At 41.4% G+C, this 27,366-nt stretch overlaps 2 protein-coding genes across 2 annotated transcripts in view; both read left to right on the top strand.

Moving 5' to 3' along the window:
- The window catches only part of pax3a (paired box 3a), a gene marked incomplete at both ends in the record, with an annotated part of 25,570 nt that extends 22,810 nt beyond the window's left edge, over nucleotides 1-2,760 (top strand). Inside the window, 2 exons of the mRNA XM_080439276.1 lie at nucleotides 890-1,153; nucleotides 2,743-2,760. Of these exons, the coding sequence (XP_080295402.1) occupies nucleotides 890-1,153; nucleotides 2,743-2,760 (282 nt within the window). The remainder of the gene's footprint in view (nucleotides 1-889; nucleotides 1,154-2,742) is intronic.
- Nucleotides 2,761-18,508: 15,748 nt separating this feature from the next.
- LOC308093910 (rho-related GTP-binding protein RhoA-C-like) lies at nucleotides 18,509-19,093 on the top strand (the record flags this gene model as incomplete). Its single annotated transcript, XM_080440305.1, has 1 exon — nucleotides 18,509-19,093. The coding sequence occupies one exon, from the start codon at nucleotides 18,509-18,511 to the stop codon at nucleotides 19,091-19,093; it is 585 nt and encodes a 194-aa protein (XP_080296431.1).
- Between the last annotated feature and the right edge of the window lie 8,273 nt (nucleotides 19,094-27,366).

The following is a 27,366-nucleotide window of genomic DNA, read 5'->3' on the forward strand; positions in this document are numbered from 1 at the left end:
ATATGGTTAATTTGGTTGGCATTGAACTAAAAAAGTGTGTGTGTGTGCGTGCGTGCACGCCCTGCGCATTTGTTTGCGTGAGAGACAGGAGAGAGAGACAGAGAGACGATTAATAATATAATAAAATAATTCAATTTTAATTCGTTTTAATTCAATGTTTCCTTTATTATATAGGTTTAAGGACCATTCATTATTCCATACTGTGAAACATTAATTTGGTTTCGGAAATAGATTCTAACGTACAACAAAATGCAACAACTGCTAAATAGCCTGTTCACTTAAATGCAGTGATGAAAGCTCTTCAATCTACTTTCCTCAGTTCCACAAGACGAATCTGGCAGAATAAAACAAAACCAAAACTAGGAGGAAACTGAACTGTGTTCCCTGTAGACAACGTCTGGTCTCCGGCCGGTCAGTGAGGAAACAGATTAAAGAGAACCACGTGTGTGGCTGAGGCCAGAGTAATGTGTTTCTGATGGTCTGAACCAGGAGAGAACCTACACTTTCACTGACCTCAGCGTAATGGGAACGGTGGTTGACTGGTGGTCAACAATACCAGGGTGGAAATCCATCGTTGGTTGCACAGCGGGAATGGCCCAGTTGTGCGATTTATTTTTTCTTTGCTCTGACAAATTCCTCATTCACTCTTCTTGGCGGTATTGCGTTATTTAAATTATGAAACCCAAGAGACTCTTGTCCAGTCTATACATCATACCTCATCACTGTGCAGTGTATGTCCTCTGCACGAACATGGCGCAGCTGGAAAATCCATCCTGTCTCAGACAGTTTGGATACGCATCTGTATCTATTCTATTCCATTCTATTCTATACCAGTCTTGTCCATTCTATTCTATTTGTCTAATCAGTGTTCTTCTGTATCTCCCGTCAGGTGATGGGCCTACTGAACCCAGGAGGAGTGCCCCATCAGCCCCAGAGTGACTTTGCCCTCTCCCCTTTGACTGGGGGCCTGGAGCCTGGCAGTGGCATGGCTGCCAGTTGTCACAGTTCCCAGCGCTTGGAGGCGCTGCCGGGCCTCACCAGCATGCCTGCCCTGCCTAGCTCCCAGTCTTACTGTCCGGCCGCTTACAGCTCCTCTGCGTACGCTGTGGACCACCATCCCTCCTACCAGTATGGACAGTATAGTCAGAGCAAGGTACGCCCAGAACACTCTCTGCCCTTTGCCTGAAAACGCTGAACTGCTGTTCCCGCAGTGACCCGTGCCAAATGTCGGGAGTTTAGTGGATTTTGACCGGCATGCGAGTTTGACTTCTGACTAACACTGTTATATATTTGATTAGTGGTCATGTCCCTCTGCAGCCTCCTCTCTGTCATTGGGGGTGGTGTTTGGTTTTGATTTTCTGACTCATAGCCTCCGTTAATTGCGAAGGCAATGCTGATGAGAGAGGTTCTCAAATCACCCAGTGGGGGTGCTGAGATTACATGTAGCATGTTAGCACTATAGTGGCCAAACTGCTGCAGTTTACATTACTGCGAGCGGAGTATCCATGAGGTCTGATCCGGAGGAATGTCAGGACATTATGCCAGCCAATACACACTCACACACGCACACACACACACACACTTTTTGTTCACTGCCCTTTCATGACCCTGTGTGATGAGCTTGCCCATCAAACCCTGGGCTAGCTCACCTAGCCATGTAATGACCCCTGTGTAACGAAGATACCCCACCAAAAATGAAAGGAACCGCTTCCCCAAAGCATGTTTGACAGGAGGGAGGAGAGCGCGTGGGTCTGGGGTGGGGGTGGTGTAGTGGGGGGCTAGGCTACCACATGTTGACTCGCCCATCAGTGGCGACATCTTGATGTCATTAATTTGGCCAGCCCTAAGAGGGACCCGCACACAGCCTGTGGGGTGGGGGTTAGTGATACACACACACACACACACACACACACACACACACACACACACACACACACACACACACACACACACACACACACACGCTGTGTGTGTGTGTGTGTGTGTGTGTGTGTGTGTGTGTGTGTGTGTGTGTGTGTGTGTGTGTGTGTGTGTGTGTGTGTGTGTGTGTGTGAGAGAGAGAGTGTGTAGAAAGTGCTCTTTAACGGGGAGCGATTATGGCCCTTGGCAGGCCAGGATTAGAACCATGTGTCCCAGTGGAGGTCAGAACAGAGCCAGAGAGCTATGCAAACCCATACTGAATATAAATATATTTCATATGCTTCAAAATACACAGGAGATGGACAGAAATATATAATTTCTGTGAGAAAGACATGTACTGTACAGTATGGAAGAAAATGTATTGATTGGCCAAATGGGTCCTAAACATACATATTTTCGGTTTCATAATATTTTGGCATACTTAACATATCTATGAAATGTTATTTGATTTATTTATTTTTATTCAGTTAGTTCTGCCATGGTTCAAATATTCCAGATTAGGTTAAATGAGTGTTTAGTACAGTTCAACGGAACTTTCATATAGTATTTCATGAACATGTTATTTAACAAGCAGCTGGTGAAGGGAATGAGATTCCACGTGCCACGCCTGCTCTCGCCCACTTTAGCATTAATTTGCTGTCTGTCACCAACATTCTTCTCGACTACATCTCAACTCATGTCACTTGATGTATGATGATGTATAGCCACTCGCTGGCACTCAGCACTGAAACACCTGTCAGGGACTTGATCTATTTGAACGGCTAGGCATCCTCATTCGTGTATAGTGTTCTTAAACCGATTATGTTCTTTTGCCCTACTCAGGTGCCTTTCATCATATGAAGCTCCTGCATGGTCTGAGCAGAAGATTTCTCTGGCCAACTATATATTCTTCTCCAGAGTGCACCCAACCTCCCCCCACCCCCACCCTCCCCCACCGGGACCCAATGCCAGTCCCCCCAAACACTGAGGAGACGGGACAGTGAGGGGGATGGGAGAGTGAGGTGCTCTGCATGTGGACGCAAAGAGAGCTGAGATGGAAGGGCGGTGGTGACGGTCACGGAGGGGGTCGGCTGGAATAATCAGGACCAAAGGGGCAGCCTCTCCAGTTACCTGGCACTGGCTTTGCTTGAGCCTGGCGTCATGCTCTGAGGACCGAGCACGCCTAGTTCTCCATGCTTGAAGAGGAACACAAAGAGGACGTCGAAGGAGGGGCTGTGGGTTGGTTGGGGCTAATCAAATTCAAGATTCTGTGTTTGATTTTTTTGTAATAAGTGGCAGGGAAGCAAGCCGGAGCAGACTTTGTAAACATTTATTCCCTCCCTGTGCTTTTGGGGCCAAGTTGCGCATTGAAGTTGAAGTTCCTGTGGCTGGTGGTCATTGAGGGACACGTAGTTGTTGTGCTGCTCTCGGCCACAGCACTATTTTGAGGAGCGCTTCATCATAATGTCTCATTGGTGAATGACAGTTACTGTACATTAACGGGATTCTTTGTTTATGAATTTCGTAATGAGAACAGGTTTGTGCATAAATTCCAACTGAAAGGCACAAAGACAGATGTAATGCGTAATGTGTCATATGGAAACCACTGCAACCCAAAGAAAGTGCAATACATTCATACCTCACATGACTTGAATTGACGTATACACATTTTATCCATGATCACATCCTCAAAATGGATTCTCCTATTATTATTATAATGTTTTAAGTTCTTAATTTTGGGTTGTGTGCATTGATTTCTTACACAGAGAGGTATCACTTTATAATACGGGTCGCCCATTAATGTTAATTACATTATTCAGTGTTATTAACTATTATTTCAAGGCTTTAAGTAACAGCGAATTGATTAGTTAAGAACTATTATGTATATTACGTAATGATTAATGGAATTTTAATTAGTCAACTAATACGTCATTTAATAAATAAATAATTATTTATTTATTTAATACATTCTAATTTATTTAAGTTTAGTATCTTTACTGTTTAACAAATCAAACCATTGCTTAGAGAAGGGTTAATAATTCAGGCAGTAATAAAGTGGAAGCTATAGTGTTAACAGTCAATGGTTCACTGTTTCGTGTTTATTATTTTCTTTATTTTATTCTGGCATTTTTAGGCTTTTATCACAAATTGGCAATTGTGGAGAACATTAAAGTGTTTGAAGTTGTCAAATTTTACTTAGTTGCTGAATTTGCTTGTGTGCACAGCCTTCTAAACTAGCAATTATACACAGACACACAATATATCAAGAAACATTTAAATCCCTTTTTAAAATTAATAATGAACATTTAACATTTATTAAAGGACCATATGGGTGGTTTGGCATATTTAGTCCATGACTACAACTCACACACTTGACATTACTGCCGACTATTTTCCAAAGCATACAAGTTAGATTTTCGAGGACGCCATTGGATTCCATTCATTTCAGTACGGTAGACGGAGACTTGAAACCTGTTTGAGATTAGGTAATTCAACACACAAAATGTAATTCATTCATTGTTCTTTGTCAAAATTATATTACCATTGCGTTATAATACATTTTTGTCTAGCTGAAAATAGATTAAAAACACCCATGACTTATTAACCACACAATGATGTCTAGTATGATCAAGTAATTTCAGCAACCTTTTAATGAACACAATGTAAATATATGCTAAATCTAAAAAGAAAGCCATCAACAAAACAATTGCTATGTATATTTACTGTAGATTGCTGTAGCTGTGAATAGACACTGACATGTACAGACAGCTGTATGGTCCTTTAACCCTTACAACATTGAATTCACCATTTTCTAAACAATGGTTTGAGTTAATAAGCAGTTCAGATACTATTAATGAAGCATTCTTTCCCCCCCAATGACACATGATTAGTCAATGTAATAATACTAAGTTAATAATAACGATAGTATCTAATCTGTTCCTTAAGCATTGAAATAACATTTAGTAATGGTTATTAATTGCTGTCCCTTATTATAAAGTGTCACCAAGAAAGAGGATTCATCAAGCAATGAAAATAAACAACTATACTGATAGTTACTGTTGTTAAGCCAAAAAAATAAAATCATTGTTGTCTCTGCTATTGAAGGGATTAGTCAGTATGACAGTAGCTGTTACATTTTTATGTATGTACATTTTTAATCCAACTGGACATGCATTATGTTCATTTCTTATTTATTTAGTTTCATTCAAGTGCCCCCGCTTGTCTGTATTCCTCCACTCTGTGGTGCTCCAATAGTCTTACATCATGATAAAGATTACTCATGCATTTCTTGTTTCTTTTGTATAATTTCCATTTACAACTGCATAAAATGATTTTGTTGTAATATGTTGTCTGTAAAATGCAGCACTATTTACTATTTATAATAAACTATAAAAAGCAGATATGTTGAAGTTTGTCTTTTAAAAGTGGGAAACTGGTTTCCTTGTCTCTGCAGTACATCTATGGTAGACATGATAGACATTGCAATATATTCAAATCAGTCAAGAGAAAAGCAGCAGACAAAACAGAAAAACGATTAAAACACTTGTTATAATGTAGCTTTGGAATTGACCGCATGATAGACACTTTTCTTTCTTTCTTTCTTTCTTTCTTTCTTTCTTTTCCTCACATATTGCTCTGAGACATTTTGTTTTATTGGGCTCTGAAACCAGATGGGGACGATGGGGACAGTGTGCCTGTGACTGTACTATAATCGCTCTCCCTGACACACACACTTCAAGAACACTACATGCACTAAATCATAAATATATCCCCTTTCATAAACACTCTTTTTACACAAATTCCTGCTCCCCAGGGGCCTCTTCACACCCCTGTAATGACTAAAGCAGAGCCCTTGTAAATGATATAAACACAACAGGCCTCACAGACGTACAGGGACATTACTCACTGCCAAGCCTCTACAGGGTTCAGAGGCCTTTGGCACCACAGATCCCATCGCCCAACAGAAAGAAAAACACCCGTTCGCCCAGTTGGCTCCGTCACCCAGTTACTGATATCACTGCTGGTGAGGTTTTATCACTTCTCTTTCATTTCTCCTTTCTTGGAAGATGAGAAGATCAGGTGCCTGCAGCTGTCCCCGTCTTTCAGGGACCTATAGATGCTCCTATAAATATGGGTGTCAGAAGAACATACTGTATGTACTACTTGCACGAAGTCTGCCGCTAGCGTGGTTTCGTGTGCACACGCACGCATTTGTGTGTTAGCGATTGTATGTCTGATTGTATTTGCTATTCTGTGTCTGAGATAATGTAAACGATAAGCTCAAAGCAAGATCGCATTTCAGTATTTTCTTAGTGCTCTGTAAACTTCTTTTTTCCCCTTTTCTCTACAAGTGCTTAACTTGTAAGACACAATGAGTGAAAACGCCAAAGGGGTCGCTTTGGAATGGATTGTCAGTCAAGCAGCAACACACTGGAGACAACTTAACCTTTGACCCCAACACTCTTTGAAATGAGTAGACTACTTGACCGGAGCTGACAACAAACCAAGCATCTCTCCAGCTTCCTAACATCCCCCTCCCCAGTCCCCACACACCCCACCCCGACCCAAAAATGAAAGTGAAGGAAGGAGCGTGAAAGATGGGCGGGCGGGGGGAGGGTGGAAAAATATTTTCGGAGGCTTAGAAAGGGGCAGTACTGCTTTAGTAAATACTTCAAGACGAGACATTCTCAGAGAATTGTAACGCTGAATTCTGTAAACTGTGTTTGCTGCTGTTCACCAAGTTGTGCGAGACAAACACTGCCATGGTGCTGTCATGGAAAGCTCTCCATGATATCACGTTGGTTGTGGCCAATAGGGAGGGCTGGTAAGTGGGTTTATCTCTTGAAATGTTGTCTTATCAAGGCCAGCTGAAGTGGTGACTGGTGACTCACACTGCGTGCCTTTCCTAAACTGCATGGTGCAGTGCACTCTCTTGGTCTCCCTCGTTGTGCATGTACCCCTTCCTCAAAAGCCTTTCTCCCTTTTCCGTTTATTGCTATATTGTCCGTTTCATTCGATTGTCTTTCCTCCTCCTGTCCTCGGCTCTTCCTCGACCTACCTCCAGCTCTAGTTCGTAATGAACCACCTGAACAGGACCCTTCTCCTTGCCCTGCTTTCCCGATGCCAGCAGATTGTTCTGGATGACATGAATGGCAAGCTCAGCGGACACCAGAACAGCACCACTGCATCAAGCAACCCTCTGAGCCCTCCTTCCACCACGATCAGCCCCGAGTCCAACATAGCCGACAACGCCTACTTCTACATCCTCTTTGTGATGTTCTTCTACTCCTTCCTGTCCGTGGCGCTCTTCAAGAGCTTCATAAGTCGGGATAACGTCAGAAAGCTCTCTGAGGAGATCACGAACACACAGGCAGAACAGAAATTCAACGCAGGCCCCGTGGTGAAGTTTGACTTTGAAGACGAGTGCATTCTCTGAGCCCCTGGCTGGCTGAACGGGAGGTAGGGAGGGGGATTGAGTACTGGGGGATGTTTTGACAGTCACCAAGCCAGGAAAACGTCAATGCATACCACTCATCGTAGACCTGCAAGTGATTTTGCAAAACCTTTACCAAGTCCGTCCCCACCCCCACAACTTCCCCCTTCAATCTGACAATCAGAAACCCCACGCAAGCAGACAGGCACGAGGAGAGGCGAGGGCTGCCTCTGATGATCTGAGAGAGGGTGGAAACATGGAGAAGTGTGGGTCATCTGCAGGCCGGAATCTCCTCCTGTGAGGCCCAATCAGGATCAATAACACTGGGGCCTTCAACATTGCACACACCACAGGGAACATCAACGATACTTCGGCAGATTGATGGTGTGGACAGCACAGACTGCGTGTGTGTGTGTGTGTGTGTGTGTGTGTGTGTGTGTGTGTGTGTGTGTGTGTGTGTGTGTGTGTGTGTGTGTGTGTTGAATGCCTGTGTGTGTGTGTGTGTGTGTGTGTGTGTGTGTGTGTGTGTGTGTGTGTGTGTGTGTGTGTGTGTGTGTGTGTGTGTGTGTGTGTGTGTGTGTGTGTGTGTGTGTGTGTGTGTGTGTGTGTGTGTGTGTGTGTGAGGGAGGGGGGAGGGCATGCATCTGTTCATCTGCCATGGTATTCAAAATTATATAAATCTAATTGAAGATTTGGAGTAGGAATAGCCATTATTACGTATAAATCAATTTATGTGCATGCTTACATAATATGATGTTAAAGATGTATAGAAAATCTAAATAAGAAATGTGCATAGGCCTAGATTTGATTGCAGTTTGTACTAACAAACTTGACCGTAATCATCATTGATCAACATTCTAACGAATGTCAAAATAACCTTTTTTGAAAATGTTACATTTTGCCTTTGAAAATTGCGTTTTAAAATGACTTGTCACTCACAGATTGTTTGCAATTAGGGCTAAAGTTCCATGCAATATCCACTCAGAGCCGAGGAGTAAGTGGCATTCCTTTGCCATTACATTGTAATTGATCTTTGGAGGCTCGGTGCATGGCTACAGGGCTGGTTTGATTCAACCTCTCGGTGACCCCATATGATCCGAGTTTACAAAACTGTGGTGAAAAGTGAACCCAGGACTTTTATCGGGCTGTAGAATTATCTTCAGTTGGAATGGGGTAGATGGGTTTAAAGAAAACACACGCTAATAATTTGCACCACGCACAACAGAAAGCTGGGAGAAAGGAGCGTTTAATTTATCTTCTGTCAGACAATGCCGGTCACGCGCCGAAAATCTCCAATCTGCAAGCACCGTGGCATGTTGTGAGCTTGCAGATTCGTGATTTGTGGACAGTCGTAAGACAAAACTAGGGTAATTGGCTTTGGAGCAGCTGAAAAGGTATCTGCCTCTTTCTGAATATCGTCTCTGTCGGGTCAAACCCTCATATGTCCAAAACGGTTACTTTTCAGGATAGCAAAGAAATTTAGCAAAAGTGGTGGATCTACAAGCTCAAAGTGCGTCGCTTCGCGCCGTGTTTCGAGCTTGTGATTCTGCTACTTTTGATGCTTTTGTGTGACACTGTAGTATGATATAGGCCAGGGCATTCATTTACGAAAACAAAACACAAAAAGTTAGAATAATGGAAATAAGAGGTTTCTGCCTGACAGCAACGATGTATGCATAACAGTTGTCCAAACATTTGCATTTACATGTCAGCAAGAGCGTTTTTTATATCCTAAGTACGTCTACAAGATGCAGAAAATATAAGGTTGTAGATTGAGATTTTTGTATGGATTTTAAAACGCTCCAGAAATGTAATTGTCAGGGTCAAAGGTGGGTCAGAGATGACGGTAGGCCTACTGGTCTAATTTGATCTATCCGCTTGGTGCTGGTCCCTCGGGCGCTTCAATCTGTTTCCTCTTCTTCTCTCCTAATCACATTTTCGTGTCATCCTCCTGCTTTGAAGGTCCGGGGTCACCACGTGTGGGGCAGCAAAACTGAGCACAACACAACAACACACCTATAGGCCTATTCTCTGTTTGTCGGCCGCCAGCCTGTTCTTAAAATGGACATTTTGTGCTGTTTTGCAAAAATGTATTGTATTTTTTATGTCCCAACTTGTTCTAAAAGTCTTTTGCCTGAAAAAATACTTCATTCTCTCAGATTTTTTCTCTCTGAATGTTCTGAGCCCTTTTCAGCTGCATAGATAAATTACCTGTTCTGGCTGCTGGGGGCTCTGCTGAGGGAATTTTCAATGAAGGCACTTTTTTTAATGGTTTCTTTTCCCACACCGTGGGAGCTTTACCCAAACATGGTAAAGCTTTTCCCGCAATGTGTGCCTGACTGTAGGCTTCATTGTGCCTTCATTGAAAATTCGGTGTTGGAAAATCTTTACCCGCGGGCGACTTCCGCAACTTCTGGTTTGCTTTCATAGTTTTATCATTAAACATAAACAAACTGCATTGCAAATGGTGCTGGTTACATCAATGCTGGTGTAACTAAGAGATTCGCTTAGAAATATTTTATACAGATAAACAACTAAAAAGAAAAAATCATGGCACAAAGTACTTCCTGGTTTTAATGTGCTGTGTGAAAACATGGCGGACGGAGAATGTTCTCTCCCTGGTGGGTGGGATTATTACAACAGTTACTGTTGGACTGCAAATCAGACAGCGCGTTTGAGTAGACATTTTAAGAAATAGTGTACAACTTTTAAGTAGTTAAAATGTCATATTTTTTGTTTATAGAAGGGACATCACAGAATCCCCAAAACTCAGAAAAAGTAACATTTCATAAGCCCTTTAAAGCTTGAACCTGTACTATTAGGCCATAGTGAAATGATCACAGTTGTTAAAAAGTAATGACTGATTGCTACACATTCTGTAGGCTTTACAAAAAATCTATAGACCTATGTAGATACATTAGAATAACTAGCACATCTGCAGTGGTTAAGTTGGCTGTGTTCTACTGATAAAGTTTAGACTGTGGTGTCGGTTAGGACACCTGCTGGTTGAAATGTTCTTGCAGCCCATAAGCACAATATCTCCCCTAGGCAGAGCGGTAGAAATGTGGTCTCCCATGTGGGAGACCAGGGTTCGAATCCCGGTAAAGACATGATTGCAGCTTTAAGGATCCAATGCCAATTTCACCAGAGCTCCTCTGTCCCTCATGGTGTCTTTGATTCTTCAGTATTCAAATGAACAATACGATGCATGCTTAAGGGCCCATGCACGCATCGGCTGTCTCATATGGCTGTGATGCTTCTGATGTTCAGGATGCACGCGTCACAGTCGTCTTGTTGCAGTCTGGCTTGGATCTGGGCTATAAACTGAAAACAGAAAGACGTTCTTTGAATAAGCTAAATGAAACTGTACAGTAAAAACACGCTGCCTCCATGAGAATATGCAGGTTGATTATTAGCCATCCATTTGTTTGTTGCATCTTGCTAAATCCCAAATATATCAGCAGTGTCCACCAAAATCAATGGCACTGCTGTTTTGACTAACACATCTAATTGTGTTTATAATAAGAAACCCATAATCCCTGATGGATATCGTACTTACTTTATGCAAGGCCTCTGAAATCTCCTCTGCACTTGGCTCTTCATAGGAAGTGAAAAAAACTCTTAAATGGAATATAGCAGTTTGGGTGCCTGAAAACATCACGAGTAAAGGATTATTATTAATCTTTTAGCTTACAAAACAGCTGTGTCAATGAAGCAGATTGATTCAAGTTTTGGGTCATTCTCTGCCTCCATACCTTCAGTAGAACTCATGCTGGTCTCAGAGTCGGTTATAGGCTCAGAAGCATTGGGTATGGTCTCATCTTCTGGTGAGGATTGAATGGTATCTTGTAACATTGAGTTGTCTGATGTTCTTACGTTATTTATTTTTTCACTTTGAACTCAGAATTTGTTCAAGACTCTAAAGTGGAATTTCAAAGGCTTTCCTGTTTGAGTTGTCATTGCAGTCATCATATATACTTTCACATACTGTGGAGTGGGACAGACACTGGTGCCATTGTGTCTGTACTACAGCCATGTGATAAGAATAATTAACTACCAGTATGAGTTTAACGAATGGAACTCTGTACTTTCAAATATAAACTGACATGGAAATGCAGTACATATATATAGACACAACTTGTAACTATAGTAGGCTACCAGCCAGGCCAGGGTGGATTAGCACACTACTGCTGGTCTGCTTTAGTTTCAAGATTAGTGACATCTTAATGACATGATAATTAATGTTTCTGGGTGATACATGAGGCTAGTACCATGGTTGTGATGACGGGACTGTACAAGGTGTAGTGAGTGATAATGTTTGAAGTCTCAAGTTATGAAATGTTTAAAGAAGCATTCAGAAATAAATGTGTGTACAAAATGCTTGGCACCAGTAGTTGTGTGTAGCGCACCACTTATGGACAGTGTATTCTTATAATGGCAATTGTGAGTGATACAAGCCATTTGAAACATAGTAACAGAAATATAATTGCTGAATATAATTTTGTGATTGCTCACCTGTCGCTGTGGTGAGTGTGGATTGTGAGGCTGTGCTGCCATCTACTGGTGAATATAACACACCGCTGTTTATTGTGGCGAGTTCAGCTGGATGTGCTGTGTTGGGTTAGATTGATTGATTGAATACTTTATTAGCCGTTTGCAAAAAAGCACAGGAAAGTACAGTTCAAGGTCTGCTAAGAAATGTTTAAACCCAAGAAAGCTTATGGCTTGTTTCCATTGGGGTCCTTTGTACTCAATTCATCGAAACATTTAATGACAGACAAATATACAATACTATGCAAAACATCATATAAACAGGGGGTAGGCTTTCACTTTTACAGAGGCCAGTTTCAAATTGCAGCCACCTGTATGTGCTCTTTTACAGCGGTTTTGAAGGAGAGTAGGGATTTACACTCCTTTTACGACTGTTGGTAGGGGATTCCACATTTTTGTAGCACAGCAAGTGAACAGATTTAACCCCTTGTTTGAGCCAAATCTGGGTTGAACGTGATTACTGGAGCTCCCTCTGGTGTTGTGATTGTGGACTTCATTGACATTTGTGAAGTAGTTTGACAGGTACATGGGTGTGTTTGTGGTGTAGCGTATCTAGACCAGGCCCATTGCAAGTTGCTGTACTCTACCCTGAGCCTAGCCCCATTTAGAGCCTCTCCCTCCGCTATGTAGCTCCGAGATGAGGTCCTATATTTCCCGGTGCCGTATGAGCAGGACATTGTCGCACATTTTCCACTTTACATGTTTCTTACCCCTTTCTGCACATCGTATCCAAAAAGTAAAGGTTTCCTGAAACGCTCACAGATGTTGTAAGTTTTAGCTGGCAATAAAATCTATCAATAAAATCTATCGAGATCTAACGAGTTGAAAAAAGTATTTAATTCACCTCTGTCCTCAGCCAGTTCCATAATATTTTGCATTAGAAGATGCAATTCAACATTTGACCAGTAGGGGAATCAGTAATGTTATCTCTACGGGCGCAACTCTTGCGCTATGTCGTAAAAACATGTAACCGGCTGAGGACAGGAGCGAGTTAAATACTTTTTTCAACTCGTTGGATAGATTTTATTGCCAGCTAGAACTTAAAACATCTATGAGCGTTTCAGAAAACCTTTACTTTTTGGATACGATGTGCAGAAAGGGGTAAGAAACATGTAAAGTGGATAATGTGCGACAATGTCCTGCTCAAACGGCACCGGGAAACGAGGAACCTCATCTCGGAGCTATACAGCGGAGGGAGAGGTTCCGTCGGAGCTACCCTGAGCCACCCTGAGGGTTCCGTTCACCTCCACCAACTGTTCTCTCCCTCAGATAGGATTGCATCCAGCTCACTGATGTGCTATCAAAACCGATTGCTTTTAGTTTATCAATCAATATAGAGTGATTAACGGTGTCAAAAGCCTTTTGGCGGTCCAGCATGACCATGTCGCAGTATTTGCCCGTGTCCACCTCATGTTTGAAGTGGTCGTTCAAATAGAGAAGGCATGTGTCAGTGGAATGCTGTGGAAGGTGCTGTTGAAGACAGGAAAGAGATGTTTGCACAATAGAGCACACAATATCAACACTTTCAATGAAGGGATGTATCATATAGGTATGAATGTCAGTGTTGGTGTAACTTTTACTTTTACAAAATGTGTAACATTATTACAGTTACTAAGTAAAATACACATTACTTTCAGAAAGTCTGTTACTTATGCCCTTTTAAGCTTATATTGAATTAATTCCCACTATTTACATTGCAGTTTGTCTAAGATGTGACACAACGTGTCGCAACGGAATGCGTTGTGAGCTTGTTGATAGCCTATGCATTTTTTTGCCAAATGTGTGCCTATTTCGCCAAATGTTTACCTTCAGTGGAACTCACGCTGGGCTCAGAATCTGATAATGGCTCAGAAGCATTGGTAAAGGTCTTCTCTTGTGCTGCAGTGGATTCTGTTGTCAGTGCTGTATGCAATGAAACATTGAGTTGTCTGATATTTTAATTTTACTTTTAAATTTTAAGACTCTTAAGTGGAATTTCAAAGGCTTTTCTGTTTGGGTTGTCATTGCAGTCATGCTGTCACATACTGCAGTGTGGACAGACACTGGTGCCATTGTGTCTGGCAGTCTGCACTACTGCCATGTGATAAGGCTAATTAACTACCAGTATGAGTATAACGAATGGCACTCTGTACTTTAAAATATAAACTGACATGGAAAGTTATATAATCTCTGCTGTCCAGCATAAACCAGCTAACTCCTAAATGTAAGATTTTCAGGAAAAAACAAAACAAAAAGTGGAGTTAGGAGGTTTTGTAGTACAGCTAAATGGACCTCAAAGCTCAGAATGAGGTTGGAGCAAAACCGGCTAACTCCACCCCTCTTTGCTGGATTTAGCTGGTTTAGCAGAAAGTTTGAGGATCCAATGGAGTTAGCTCGTTTTGTCAGAAGCGCTTTTTAACACTTTTCATTGGTTCAATATTTTTTTTAATCAACACACAGACGTAAAGGGTGTTCAATAGCACTGATTTATGGAAAAAAATACAAAAGAGGAAAAATGGAGATAGCTGGTTTCTGCCGGACAGCAACGATTATGCAATATATAGTAGGCTACCAGCCAGGGTGGATTAGCACACTACTGCTGGTCTGCAAGATTAGCTTGAGTGACATAAGGACATGATCATTAATGTTTCTGGGTGATAAATGAGGCTACCATGGTTGTGATGACAGGACTGTACCCATGTAAAACATTCAGAATAAATGACTGTTGCATGTGAACGAGTGAGGTTAAGGTGTAGAGAGTGATAATGTTTGAAGTCTCAAGTTATGAAATGTTTAAAGGTAGGGTAAGTGATTTGCAATTATTCAAATAATTGCAAAATGGGTCTATGTTCTGATAGAGCTCGTTACTATAGAGTGTCCTGTCCATATAAAGAGTCTCCATGTCTCTCCAGCTCTTTATAAAACAGAAAATGTATTTTGTAATTTTTTATTTATTTTTTTTAGTTTCATTTCCAATTTTATCCAACCAGGACAGAGAACTCAATCAGGATATAGATTAAACAAGTGAAATTGGAAGTGATGACACTAAGAAATGAGCAGACAAAATTTTAACTGGAACACTATACAAATTAAGCTTAAAAATGGGTACTTTCTCCTGATTGGCTGAGATTTTGACACCTACCGAAAAATGTATTTTCTGTTTATTAAAGAGCTGGAGAGACAGGGAGACATCTGTTACTGAACAAACACTCTATAGCAATGATTACTATCAGAATATAGTATTTTAACCTTTTAACAAAATACTTTTTGTTTTAACCAAAAAATATCACTTACCCTACCTTTAAAGAAGCATTCAGAAATAAATATAGGTGTTGAAAATACAAATCTCACACAGAATGCTTCGCACCAGTAGTTGTGTGTAGCGCACCACTTAAGGACAGTTTATTCTTATAATGGCAATTGTGAGTGATACAAGCCATTTACTGAAACATAGTAACAGAAATATAATTGTTGAATTTTGAGTAATTGTGATTACTCACCTGTTGCTGTGGTGAGTGTGGATTGTGAGGCTGTACTGCCATCTACTGGTGAAGATAACACACCGCTGTTTATTGTGGCGAGTTCAGCTGGTTGTGCTGTGTTGGGTGTTGTGGAGGGTGCTGCTGAAGACAGGAAAGAGATGTTTGCACAATAGAGCACACAATGTCAACACTTTCAATGAAGGGATGTATCATATTAGCCTGGTATTGGCCAGACTGATAACGTGGATTCATCCACGTTATCAGTCTGGCCAATGCCAGGCGGATATGTCTGTCAGTGTTGGTGTAACTTTTACTTTTACAAACATTTCGGCATTTTGGCCAGTCCACCCCTGTGTCAAACTAGCATTTTAATGTGAATAACATTGTTTATTTATTTAATAACATTATTGTGGCATTCATTCACATAAAGGGGCCAAATCATAGAGGTATAATATAGAGCGTCGCAGTTCCCGCCCACTTCCTGTTTTTTTTGGTGCCGGAAGAAAAAACTCAATGCATTTTTCCATTGACATTTCCAAAAATATTTATATCTATTAATTTAAGCCTCGAATCAAGCCATCACGAGATGACATGAATCATGACCATAAAACGTTTTTTTCTGTGATTTTTATTTTATTTTATATTTAATTATATGATATACTATATTTAATAAATACCCTTTGTTTTGCCGTTTTCAACAAAAAAAAAATCACAGAATCAAACGTTTATGGTCATGATTCATGTCATGTCATGATGGCTTGATTCGAGGCTTAAATTAATAGATATAAATATTTTTGGAAATGTCAATGGAAAAATGCATTGAGTTTTTTCTTCCGGCACCAAAAAAAACAGGAAGTGGGCGGGAACTGCGACGCTCTATAACTAGAGGGCGGATTGCCCCGCCCCCAGCTATCATTTCAATGAATGTGCTCAGTGGCGTTTTGAAGCACCCGGAAACCTGCCGGAAGTAGAATTATTGGTTTGATTTTGTTCCCCCATAGAGTTATGAGCATGCGCACTAGTGTCCTTTTTGCGTTCTACGGCAGCCCGTGTGTCAAGGATTGAACGCGATATATTTATTAAATACACTCGAGATGCCTATGTATAACTAAATGCATATGTGTTTATGTATAATATGTTTACATATTTATATCTATATATATAAATATCTCTCAGCATGTTTTGCGCGTGCATGTATTTCTCCCCGCCTGCAGTTCCAGCTTTGGCCACTGGGGTGGCAGCTTCAATGTTTCTCAGCAACTCTGGGGGCTTGGGCCAAATGCCTGAAAGTCGCATTTTTTTTATAATAATAATAATAATAACACCTGAAAGAGTAAATAGTGACACCGTGTGGTCAGGGGAGGTATACTTTGGGGTGACTTGTCTCACGCTACAATTTTTGCTGGGCTTTGAAGAGACAGGTATGTTTTGATTCTCCACTCCTAGTTAACAACAGTCAACTGTTGTATTTTGTGCATTTCTATGCCAAACCAAATCAACAAGAGAAGCATTACTTAGTGCTAACAGCTGTCACTGTCACTGTGCTATTGAATGAAAGCTCACTGATTTCTATGTTTGCCATATGGGGTTGTAGGAGCTGGAGAAAAATACTACTCTGTAACCTGTATCTCTGTGTCTTTTACTCAGGTATGTGGAGTGTACAATTATTGTGTTTACTGTTTTATAGTCCTGATATATTGTATCTGAGCATTCACTGTTTCATGTCATTGCAACACTGGTGATAGTCACGTTATTATTGTTGTTAATAATGTAGGCTGTTCAGATAATACAACAAAATATGTAATTGATTGTTTGCTGGGCTCTGAAGAGACAGGAGCTGGAAGAAAATACTACTCTCTCTGACCTTTCTCTGGCAACCTGTATCCTTTACTCAGATGGTTGCTAGTAAAAGCACTGAACCCAGATTGTGACTTAGCCCCTTTCGGGACCCTGTTTACCTTTTTTGTATTTGGGAAGGCGGTATCCAGGGTCCCTTGTTGGTTAGAACACGCTCTCTCGTACCGAACAGAACAGGGCGGCTACCACTGTCTGGTCTCGGGTTTACAGCTCGTCGCTTAGAAGTTGCAGAGATTTCTCAAAGGTACCAAAAAGAGCAATACTAACACGCGAACAAGCGGCATCAAAAAGCGGGGATCGGCGATGCCGTTTAACATTTTTAATAATTTAGTAAACCTTAAGCTCATTTCTCACACTCTGCTCCACTGCCCATGTCCCGCCTCCCCGCGTTGTGATTGTCATGCAAGCATGTAGGAGCTCGCCAATCAGAGGCAGTAACGAGGACCATAGAGTTATGCGTAGGACGCGCAGCTTGTCAGTCACCGCGGTTACAAAGTTACAAAAAAAGTTACAAAAAAAGTTATTTACAGCTGTACTGTACTGTGTACTCTGGCCTTACAATAAAAAGATTACTTGCACAAAACAAACCATGTGAATGCCGTATCAACTTTTAAATGGGCCTATGAATTTATACAGTATCTTATCTTGCCTGATATGCACCACTCCATAGGTCACTGATCAAACACATTGCATTATGTTATAAATATGGACTCAAGGTTGACTGTTTCACTGTTACATTATAAACATAAAACATTCGAGTACATACGGATGGAGGAATTCAAGTAGGTATTGTACTCAAATGGTAAATATGAATTACTATTAATTGGAGTCAAGTAAAATTATTTTTTTGGGGGGGTCATTTTGTTTTTCTTTGAGGACTTGGCGGGCCGGATTAAGATGGTCAAAGGGCCGGGTCCGTCCCCTGGGCCGTATGTTGCCCATGTGTGGACAACGCCCATCCTGCTACAAAAGCATTAGAAAACATTTCACTGGTGATCATACGCCAGGGGTCTTCAACAGGGGGTACGGGACCCCTAGCGGGTCCTCAGAGTTACTACAGGGGGGCTGCCAAATCTTTGTGTGATTGGATTTCTTTTCCTATTATCCCTATTCTGAAGAGAACTTAGCCAAAAATAGCAGATTGCGTTATGAGCTTGTAGATCGTCTATTTTTGGCAAAGAGGTTTGGTGTGTATGAAATCTATGAAAATACATGTTATACAGTATGTAATGGGGGTCCCTGCTTCCTCTCTCTTTCAGCTAGGGGGTCCTTGGGCTGAAAACGCTGAAGACCCCTGTCATACGCTATGGTAGCAATTAGGAAAAAGCTGGTCGCAGTGGGAGATGGAGGCAGTGGGAAGTCGAGTCTACTCATTGTGATCAGTAAGGGCTACTTACCAGAGTTCAGACCTGTACCTGTAGGCCTAGTGTTTGAGGACATTATCTTTGACATTGAAGTGGATCAAAAACAGGTCGAGCTAAAGCTTGTGAACACAGCCGGTCCTGAGGACTATGACAGACTGCGTCCTCTTTGTTACCCAGATACTGATGTTTTTCTTGTGTGCTTCTCCATTGATCGTCCGCAAAGTCTTCCAAACATTCTAAAAAAGTTGGCCCCAGAAGTCAAACACTTCTGCCCTAATGTTCCCATTATCTTGGTGGGAAATAAAAAGGACCTGCGCGATGACGAGCATACCTGCAGGAAGCTGGCCAAAATGAAGCAAGAACCAGTGACACTGGAGCAGGGGCTTGACATGGCAAACAGGATTGGTGCCTTTGGATACATGGAGTGCTCTTCAAAAACAAAGGCTGGTGTGAGGGAAGTTTTGGAGATGGCCACCAGGGCAGCACTAAAACCTCGACAACGGGGAAAAAAATGTCTTCTACTGTAAATGGGAGGCATGAGGACTGCTTCCTGCAACCCCCACTCCCCCAACCCACCTACAAAAAAAACGTTTTACGTGTGTCTTAAACGCATTAACCCTGGCGTCCCTGTTATGGGCACAGAATTAAATTACACATTTTAAAAAACTAGTCCATACTCGTGGGGGGATATGCGCACATGATCTGGCAACCCGGCAATACCTCGCGTATATTACCCGCAGCCGTAACCATGGCGACATTCTTTTACACAAACGCTAATAAACAGTTGAGATTTGGTGAAATAAAAAAACTGGCTTCGCTGTTCCGTGCACATGGTAATGTAATTCAGATCAATTGCTCCAGCCACTGAGGAGAACCAGGCAAAACATTTTTGCCTCACCACCTCACCATGCACTACAGAGCTTTGTAGAATTTTAGTAGGATAGACCTACAAATTGTAACTGTGTCGTGAATCTTGTGTATTTACGTATGTTTAAGTTTATTTAATTGAATTAGAGGTTCAGGTTGCTACACGGCCCTCACACCTTTGCACCGCCAATCCGACCCATATGTCTGAGTCATAGTGTCGGGGGCAAGAGCTGCCAGCCAGCAAATTGGTGCTGTGGGAACCAACGCACGGGCATCGGTCACGAGGACGTCCCACATTAACATACGTGGATAGAGAATGATGCAGGAGCGCAAAGTACCAACGAACTGGCCAGATGTATGGAGAACCGGGATGACTGGAAGCGACGATGGAGGGCTCGTCTGAGGACGACCTATAGAGACACCTTTACACCGCCAATCCGACTGATATGTCTGAGTCATAGTGCCTTTGTGCCCATGTATGGAGATCTATCTGTATCTGTCTGTCTACCTGTGTCCCTTTTATGCCCACATATAGAGATCTAGGTTTGAGGTTTGTTTATGGTTATGTTTGAATCAGAGTGACGTGGCCGTGGTCCGCCCTCCTGCCGGTCAGATCAGGGCGGACAGGTCAGGTCAATGGAATTTCAGACAAGAATTCAGACAAGATCTGTAGGATCTCTCCAAATGAAAACTTCCTTTGGGAAGCACAAATGTATGCCTTTGACAGGTGTGATTAATTACCCCACCCCAATCGCAACGGACCTGCCAATTGTGTGCCCCATACGTATGTGCTCCCCAAACGAAGTTTTCATTTGTTCAGTCCAGCAATCATTTCAGGCCCCGTCGCCAACATTGAATGTTGTCCCTGTGCAGCTCTTGGAAAGGTGGAGATATTTTACTAAACACACGTTTTCTGACAGAACTTTCAAATGGATATTAAACTAGACTAGAGGACAATATCTGACTCCAAGTCACTGGAATTAATTATTGGGTGAGTGCGTACACACCATAGATAGACTGTAAAATATGGTACACACGCAGGGCAAAGTAGCCTTGTGATTGCTCACCTGAGGCTGCAGCTGTGGATTGTGAGGCTGTGCTGCCATCTACTGGTGAAGATGAAGTACTGCTGTTTGTTGTGAGTTCAGCTGGTTGTGTTGTGTTGGGTGTTGTGGAAGGTGCTGTTGAAAACAAGAAAGATGTTTGAACAGATCACATGATATAAACACTTACAATGAAGGAATGTATAGGCTACCTATGCTTGACGGTCATGACATGGGCGAAAACAAAATGCTCGTCTGAAAAATGTGTTTGTGATAGGTATTTTGTATTCTGAAAATATACAAAAATACATTTTATAAAAATGTATGCAATGATTAGTCAATTCATTGATTGATTGCCACATATTAAATTAATTGCCTATGTCAGAATTTCTAAGAATACTTTGATCATAAAGCAGAGCAGTTTTTCATGGTGTTTCAGCCAAAATGTTTACCACTGTGTGTGAGAGTGCAGACCCGAGTGACCTTGTTGTCATCGAAAGCTAGACAAGAACTATTGCATGAGACTGAATGCACTATCCTACACAGAGCTGCCTCTACGCCTGTACTTCACAGACACCAGGATACTGACCATGATACTGACACTAGGATGTACTGACCAGGATACTGACACCAGGGTACTGACCATGATACTGACACCAGGATACTGACCAGGATATTGACATACTGATACTGACACAGGGCCTGACAGTCCGGTGACAGGGCCTGATATCGGGCTGGGCCTGACACCTGTGACAGGGCTGTGACAGGGCCTGACATTCCTGTGACAGGGCCTGACATTCTTGTGACAGGGCTGTGACAGGGCCTGACATTCCTGTGACAGGGCTGTGACAGGGCCTGACATTCCTGTGACAGAGCCTGACATCCCTGTCACAGGGATATATCACGGTCATTATCATGACAGTATCATGGTCAGTAAATAGGACCACATATTTACAGAGTTTGATTTTCATATTTATGAGGCCTTAAAATGTATTTGCAGATACTAGAAAATACAAGTGAAGCATGGAAAAAAATTACTAGTTGTATCCTGCCAAGAGTAAAATTCAAGCAAACCATGAAAGAAAATCTGAATTTTCTTTACAGTTTACAAGTAATAAAGTCCAATTAAAACTTCCAGAAGTAGGGAAAATGAAGAGAATCAGCTGAGAGAGAGAAAGGAAAGCTAAAAAAAAGTGTGTAGCAGCAAATAGGCCTAATGTATCTAACAAGTGAAACTTGTTCTGCAAGCAAACCCGACAGTTGAATAGCCTATGTACCTGAGAACAAGCTGAGAACAATTGCATGACATCACAGTTTATGTTTCGGGAAAGTCTGCACGATTTGCTTCTCCTTTAAATGTTTTGCCTAATCCCAGTGACAGAGGCATCTGCCGAACGTTCCTTTTCTAAACGGAAAATAGAGTAACAGAACAATGAACATTGAATTTTATTGCCTGTGATTTTGCACCTGAGGCTGCAGCTGTGGATTCTAAGGCTGTGCTGCCACCTACTGGTGAAGCGCCGCCGTTTACAGCGGTTTCGGCTGGTTGTGCTGGGTCATCTGCGGAAGGTGCTGTTGAAGACAGGAAAGAGATGTTTGCACAACAGAGCACACAATGTAAACCCTTTCAATGAAGGGATGTATCATATATGTATCATTGGGCTAGCACATTACTTAACAGATTACTGTAGCTAATGATATGACAATATGAGTATTACATGTTGGTTAACAACATTTATTTTATTTGTGATGTCTTTTGTTATAATAATTGGTGTTATTTAATGAGTATTTATCATGTTTTTATGTTGAGGACCACAATGGAAATAATTCCTAAAGACTATTATGTTTTATCCTCAATATTTGAACAAGCATGCTTTGTTTGTATGATTAATGCTTTTCTAATAAATTAAATCAAATCAAAAACTGCAGTTTTCCATTTAAACTACCCTCTTACATTTAATAACATGCCCTTACACTTATTTTGAGGATGTATTGTGAAATAAATGCAAAAGTAACGCAACTCATTACTTGGCACAGAAAGTCAACATATTACTTTTAAATGAAAGTGATACTATGTAATAACGTCCCCAACACTGACTCGTGTACTTATATAGGCTCTAGAAATTTATAATTTGATCATTCTTCACAGACATGTGCACGTGGACTCGTAGTCATCGCAACAGTCGTTGAATTTTAGGCAGGACGAATCACAAAAACAACCTCTTCTACAGCCGGTGCTCGAACCAATACAGCACAGCACAGGAGGGCCTGCACAACCTGAAGAACACACACACACACACACACACACACACACACACACACATACACATACACATACACATACACATACACATACACATACACACATACATACATACATACATACATACACAAGTCACCTACTATTTGTTGCTCTTTACCAGACTTAAAAGAATGGTCAGAAAAGTATTTGAAGATAAGTGCACCCTGAAAATACAATTTCAAAATAGTTTTAAATAATGTATTTTAGATACATTTTTGTCCTCCTTAAAAATATATTTTCTTCCCATATGGTTGTCAAAATAGTTTCAGACATTTTTGTTTTTATATATTTTGGAAGATATGACACGTCGGCTAAACAGTATACATATTTCTGCATTAATGCACAATATCAATTTAAGTGATCCGAAGCAATGATATGTTACATTTGAGTCTTTTCAACATGCAGAGAAGCCCTGTCATACATTGTTGTGCACCGGTGTCGTGCACCGGAAATAGCACATCTACAACCTTACAATAAAGCTTGTAGATCTGCTATTTTGAATACTCAGGCCTTACCCTGTGGAGGTATTGGAGGATGAGGTGTGCTAATGCTAGGGCCTCCTGTAGGAGGATATGGGGATGAATTCGGCGGCTGCCTGGCCAAGCTGTTGAAGTCCAGGGAGATGTTGAAGGGGAAAGGTCGCTGTGTAACGTTTGAACGTTCTGAGGTGATCTGCGAGGAAGTGGGTGAAGTGGAGGCAGATGTCGTTGTGTTCAGCAGATGGGACGTGGAGGTATTTGGGGTGGTTGTGTTTGGAGAGGTGGAAGCGTCTGGATGTGAAGTAGGAGTTGATGCGTCTTGTGAGGTCTCCGGCTGTGTGTCTGAGGCCGAGACAGACGGAGGAACCGAGGCAGACGAGGCGGTCTGGCTGACGGCGTCTGCCAAACCGGAGTCAGTTGTTGTTGCGTCGGCTAGAAAGGACCGGATGAAACCGAGGAAATGACATGAGCTTATTTTGAACTGTGGACTGTGTGGTTCCCACAGGACTTCAGATGTACCCAACCACACAAACAAAAACATGATAGTTTACGTGAATCGCACATGTCATACATACCGTACTAACCCCAATGTGCTTCACAATAAAAGGCCTACAGACATACAGTACAAATACAGTACAGTACAAATTGGGGTACCACCCCCATCCTCCCACTGACAGACATAAAACCAAGGTTTTATAAAACCTATCCATTTAAATCAAAAGATGCAGCATGTATGAACCACAACAACTCACATATACCAACAGAAAAGACACACATACACACACACACATGCACACGCACTAAAACAAAGTCCTGAGAAAATAGGAAGAGCTTAAGCCTGCTTTTGAAAGGCATATAGGCCTACTATGAATGAAGTAGAAATTAGCCTTAAAGGAGTAGTAGTTCACCCCAAAAAATACTCATTTTCTATCAATTACACACCTCATGGAGCCTTGAATTCATGGAGATTTTTTTGTTTTTGTCGCATTCCTGAGCAAATAATTTGATGACCGGCAGAGTCTCCGGTGAGCAGCCACCCGGTCATCAAATTATTGGCTCAGGAATGTGACGAGAACTAAAAAATCTCCATGAATTCAAAGCTTCATGGGGTGTGTAATTGATAGAAAATAAGTAATTCTTTGGGTGAACTACTCCTTTAAGGGGAGGGGCACCGATATAGCATTTCCAGTATAGTCCAGGCCTTTTTAGGGGCAAGGCCATGGCCTTTGGCCGTGTAAATATTTTGAGGCCACAAAGGTCAAATACAAGGACAGCAAGGCCATCAAATAAAACACTGATATTAAGTCCACTGAAATAATAAATGTAATTTAAGGGTTAAGAAATTATTTGTATGAATTAAATATGAAGTATAACCATCTGTGAAATAAATATTTTTTTTGCACAAACTCCTGAAAAGGAGTTCAGAAGTTCATACTCAGAGTCACTGGACTGGTTTGAAGATGGGGATGAGAATTTAGGAGGAGTTTCAGAATTCAGAATCTTGACTGTGAAATAGAAACAGTAATTCTGCACTCTGTCTGATGACCTTATATCCTGTAACTGTTGGCCCAAACAGCGTGTGAATTATTAGTGCATGTGAGTTTATGTTCTGTTTGTCACATACTCTGTGTCTCAGAAGTCACATAGACTGTCTGAGTTTTCTTTGCAGCTGGCAGAGGACCTTGATGTAACTATTTTTAATCATCCTTTTTGTCACCCTTTTTGGCAATCTATACGCTCTTGCAAGGGCCTAGTTCAGTTGCATATGTCCTTCTCTGACCACAAAAGGTTCATGTATGTAAAGACTACAGGAAAGAGACAGAGGAGAACTGTTTAATCAGCTGGGGGCAGTGTGGATCGGGCATCAAGGCCACTGTGGCCTCAGGGCAGATCATTTTTTGAAGGGCAGAAGGCCAAACTCTGGGGCAACGGCGGCCATGGCCTTCATGGACCCCTGAAATTCCTGCCCTGATATAGTCTACAGTAAATATCTTTTCCTGATGAGAAATATCTAATGTCGTTTCCATTAATTGAAAATTTGAAGTTTATTTTATGACTGGAATTCTGGATTGTACCGTATTGGTTTGAGTAAATAAGAAGTGACTTTCCACCATGCTGTCAGAGTTGTTGCACAACATGTCTTTGTTTGTTTAATTGAGAAATGGAAGATCTCATATTGATAGTTCCAGGCATTTATAGGCCAATTTCACTGCACAATGGAGAAGAGACAGTGTCAATTAGAATGGATGCCTCGTGTAAATGCCAGGGAAAAAAAACAACAGCTTAATGCTTAATCTACTTTGTCATATCCCGGTGTTGCGCTCCAAAAATAGCTGATCTACAAGCTCACAACACATAACATCGGCATGCGTTGTGAGCTTGTAGAGCGGCTATGTTCGGCAAGCGACGCCATTGTACGACAGAGTAACAGCAGGCGTAACCTTTTATTTCAGCGTTAGACAGAAGCCTGTCAGACGGGTAGAACAAAAACAATTAGCCTGACACTTGAATGGTCATGATTCCGGTTCACTGAATGCCAACAACATCCTTGCGTGAAGATTTACTCAAAAATTGTGTATCTAAAACTATCAATTAAAATGATCGAATCTGCTTACACCCTAATGTGAACTCTGAACAGAGGTAGAACCTTATGGTTCCAAGGTAAATAATAATAATAATATATATATCTAGTGAGAGAGAGAGAGTACACACACACACACACACACACACACACACACACACACACACACACACACACACACACACACACACACAGATGGATTCTGATAACCATTGTCATATTAATAATAAATTAACTAAACAATACTTCACTCACCGTTATAAGACAGCAAAATCATTATGAGAAAGTGGTGCACTATAAATCCATCCATGTTTCAGTCTGACACCTGAATACAGGCCCGCTTTACAGCCCTTATATGTGACACACACACACACACACACACACACACACACACACACACACACACACACACACACACACACACACACACACACACACACACACACACACACACACACACACACACACACACACACACACACACACACACACACACACACACACACACACACACACACACACACACACACACACACACACGGAATGACTAATACTATTGTCTGCCGGGGATGGAAATGTATTTTGCGTAACATCATGCTCCTGAACTGCTGTCATACCTGTTTTCTATCCCCTCCCTGAAGACATCAGTGGCTAGACAAGCCACTGATGTCTCCACGGAGGAGACAGAAAACACAATGACAACTCACATATAGCCTCAGAGACAAACTATCTTTGAAAGTCCCCAAGGACTCCATTAGACCATTCATCACAGACACTCAGACAGACATTGCTACCACTTGCCAGCTGCAGTGTCAACATTTATTAAAGTGATATTTATTATTATATATTAAAAATGTAATTCCACGGATATTAAAGATAAATATACATTCAGTTGGATGCAGATGTGACAAAATACATTGTTCATTTTCAAATATTCAGAAAGGAGTCATGAGAGAATATAAGCTCAGAATAAATAGTAAACATTTGGTAGTGACACACATAAAGTAGTACAGTACATTGTTTTACTTAAGTGCTACATGTTATTCATCATTTGTCATACTGCACAATGAAGCATTTACAGAAATAAACATAAGGATTTACAGTAGAAGATCATGAAAGGAGTGTTCTTTACAGCAATTCTTACTATCCTTTGATGTAACTTTATTGGCTTTTAAATGCACTTTGAACATCAAATATTTGAGATGACATCAAGTAGATACGGTAGGGGTGTACTTTCACTGTGGAATAATGCAAGTTATAGTAGGAAAGCGTTTTATTTACTGTTACCATTGTGTATTGTGTTTTGTGAATACAGAAAGTGGAGAGACAATTGTCTCTAAATATGTGCTTTGTCATCTTTGTCAACCCAGTCTCAAGCGTAGGTGCGCAGAGGAGACGTTCGCCTGAGGAAAAAGAACACCCACATCAATTCTATATTTAACTTGAGAAGAAGGTTTTCATTGTCATGGTAGACTCATGCCTTCTGCTGTGAAACAATAAGCAAAATGTCAACCTGCATGGCTTAGTG

This window comes from Gymnoscopelus braueri (genome assembly GCF_963280865.1).
Source record: "Gymnoscopelus braueri genome assembly, chromosome: 10".
In the NCBI taxonomy this organism is placed as follows: Eukaryota; Metazoa; Chordata; class Actinopteri; order Myctophiformes; family Myctophidae; genus Gymnoscopelus; species Gymnoscopelus braueri.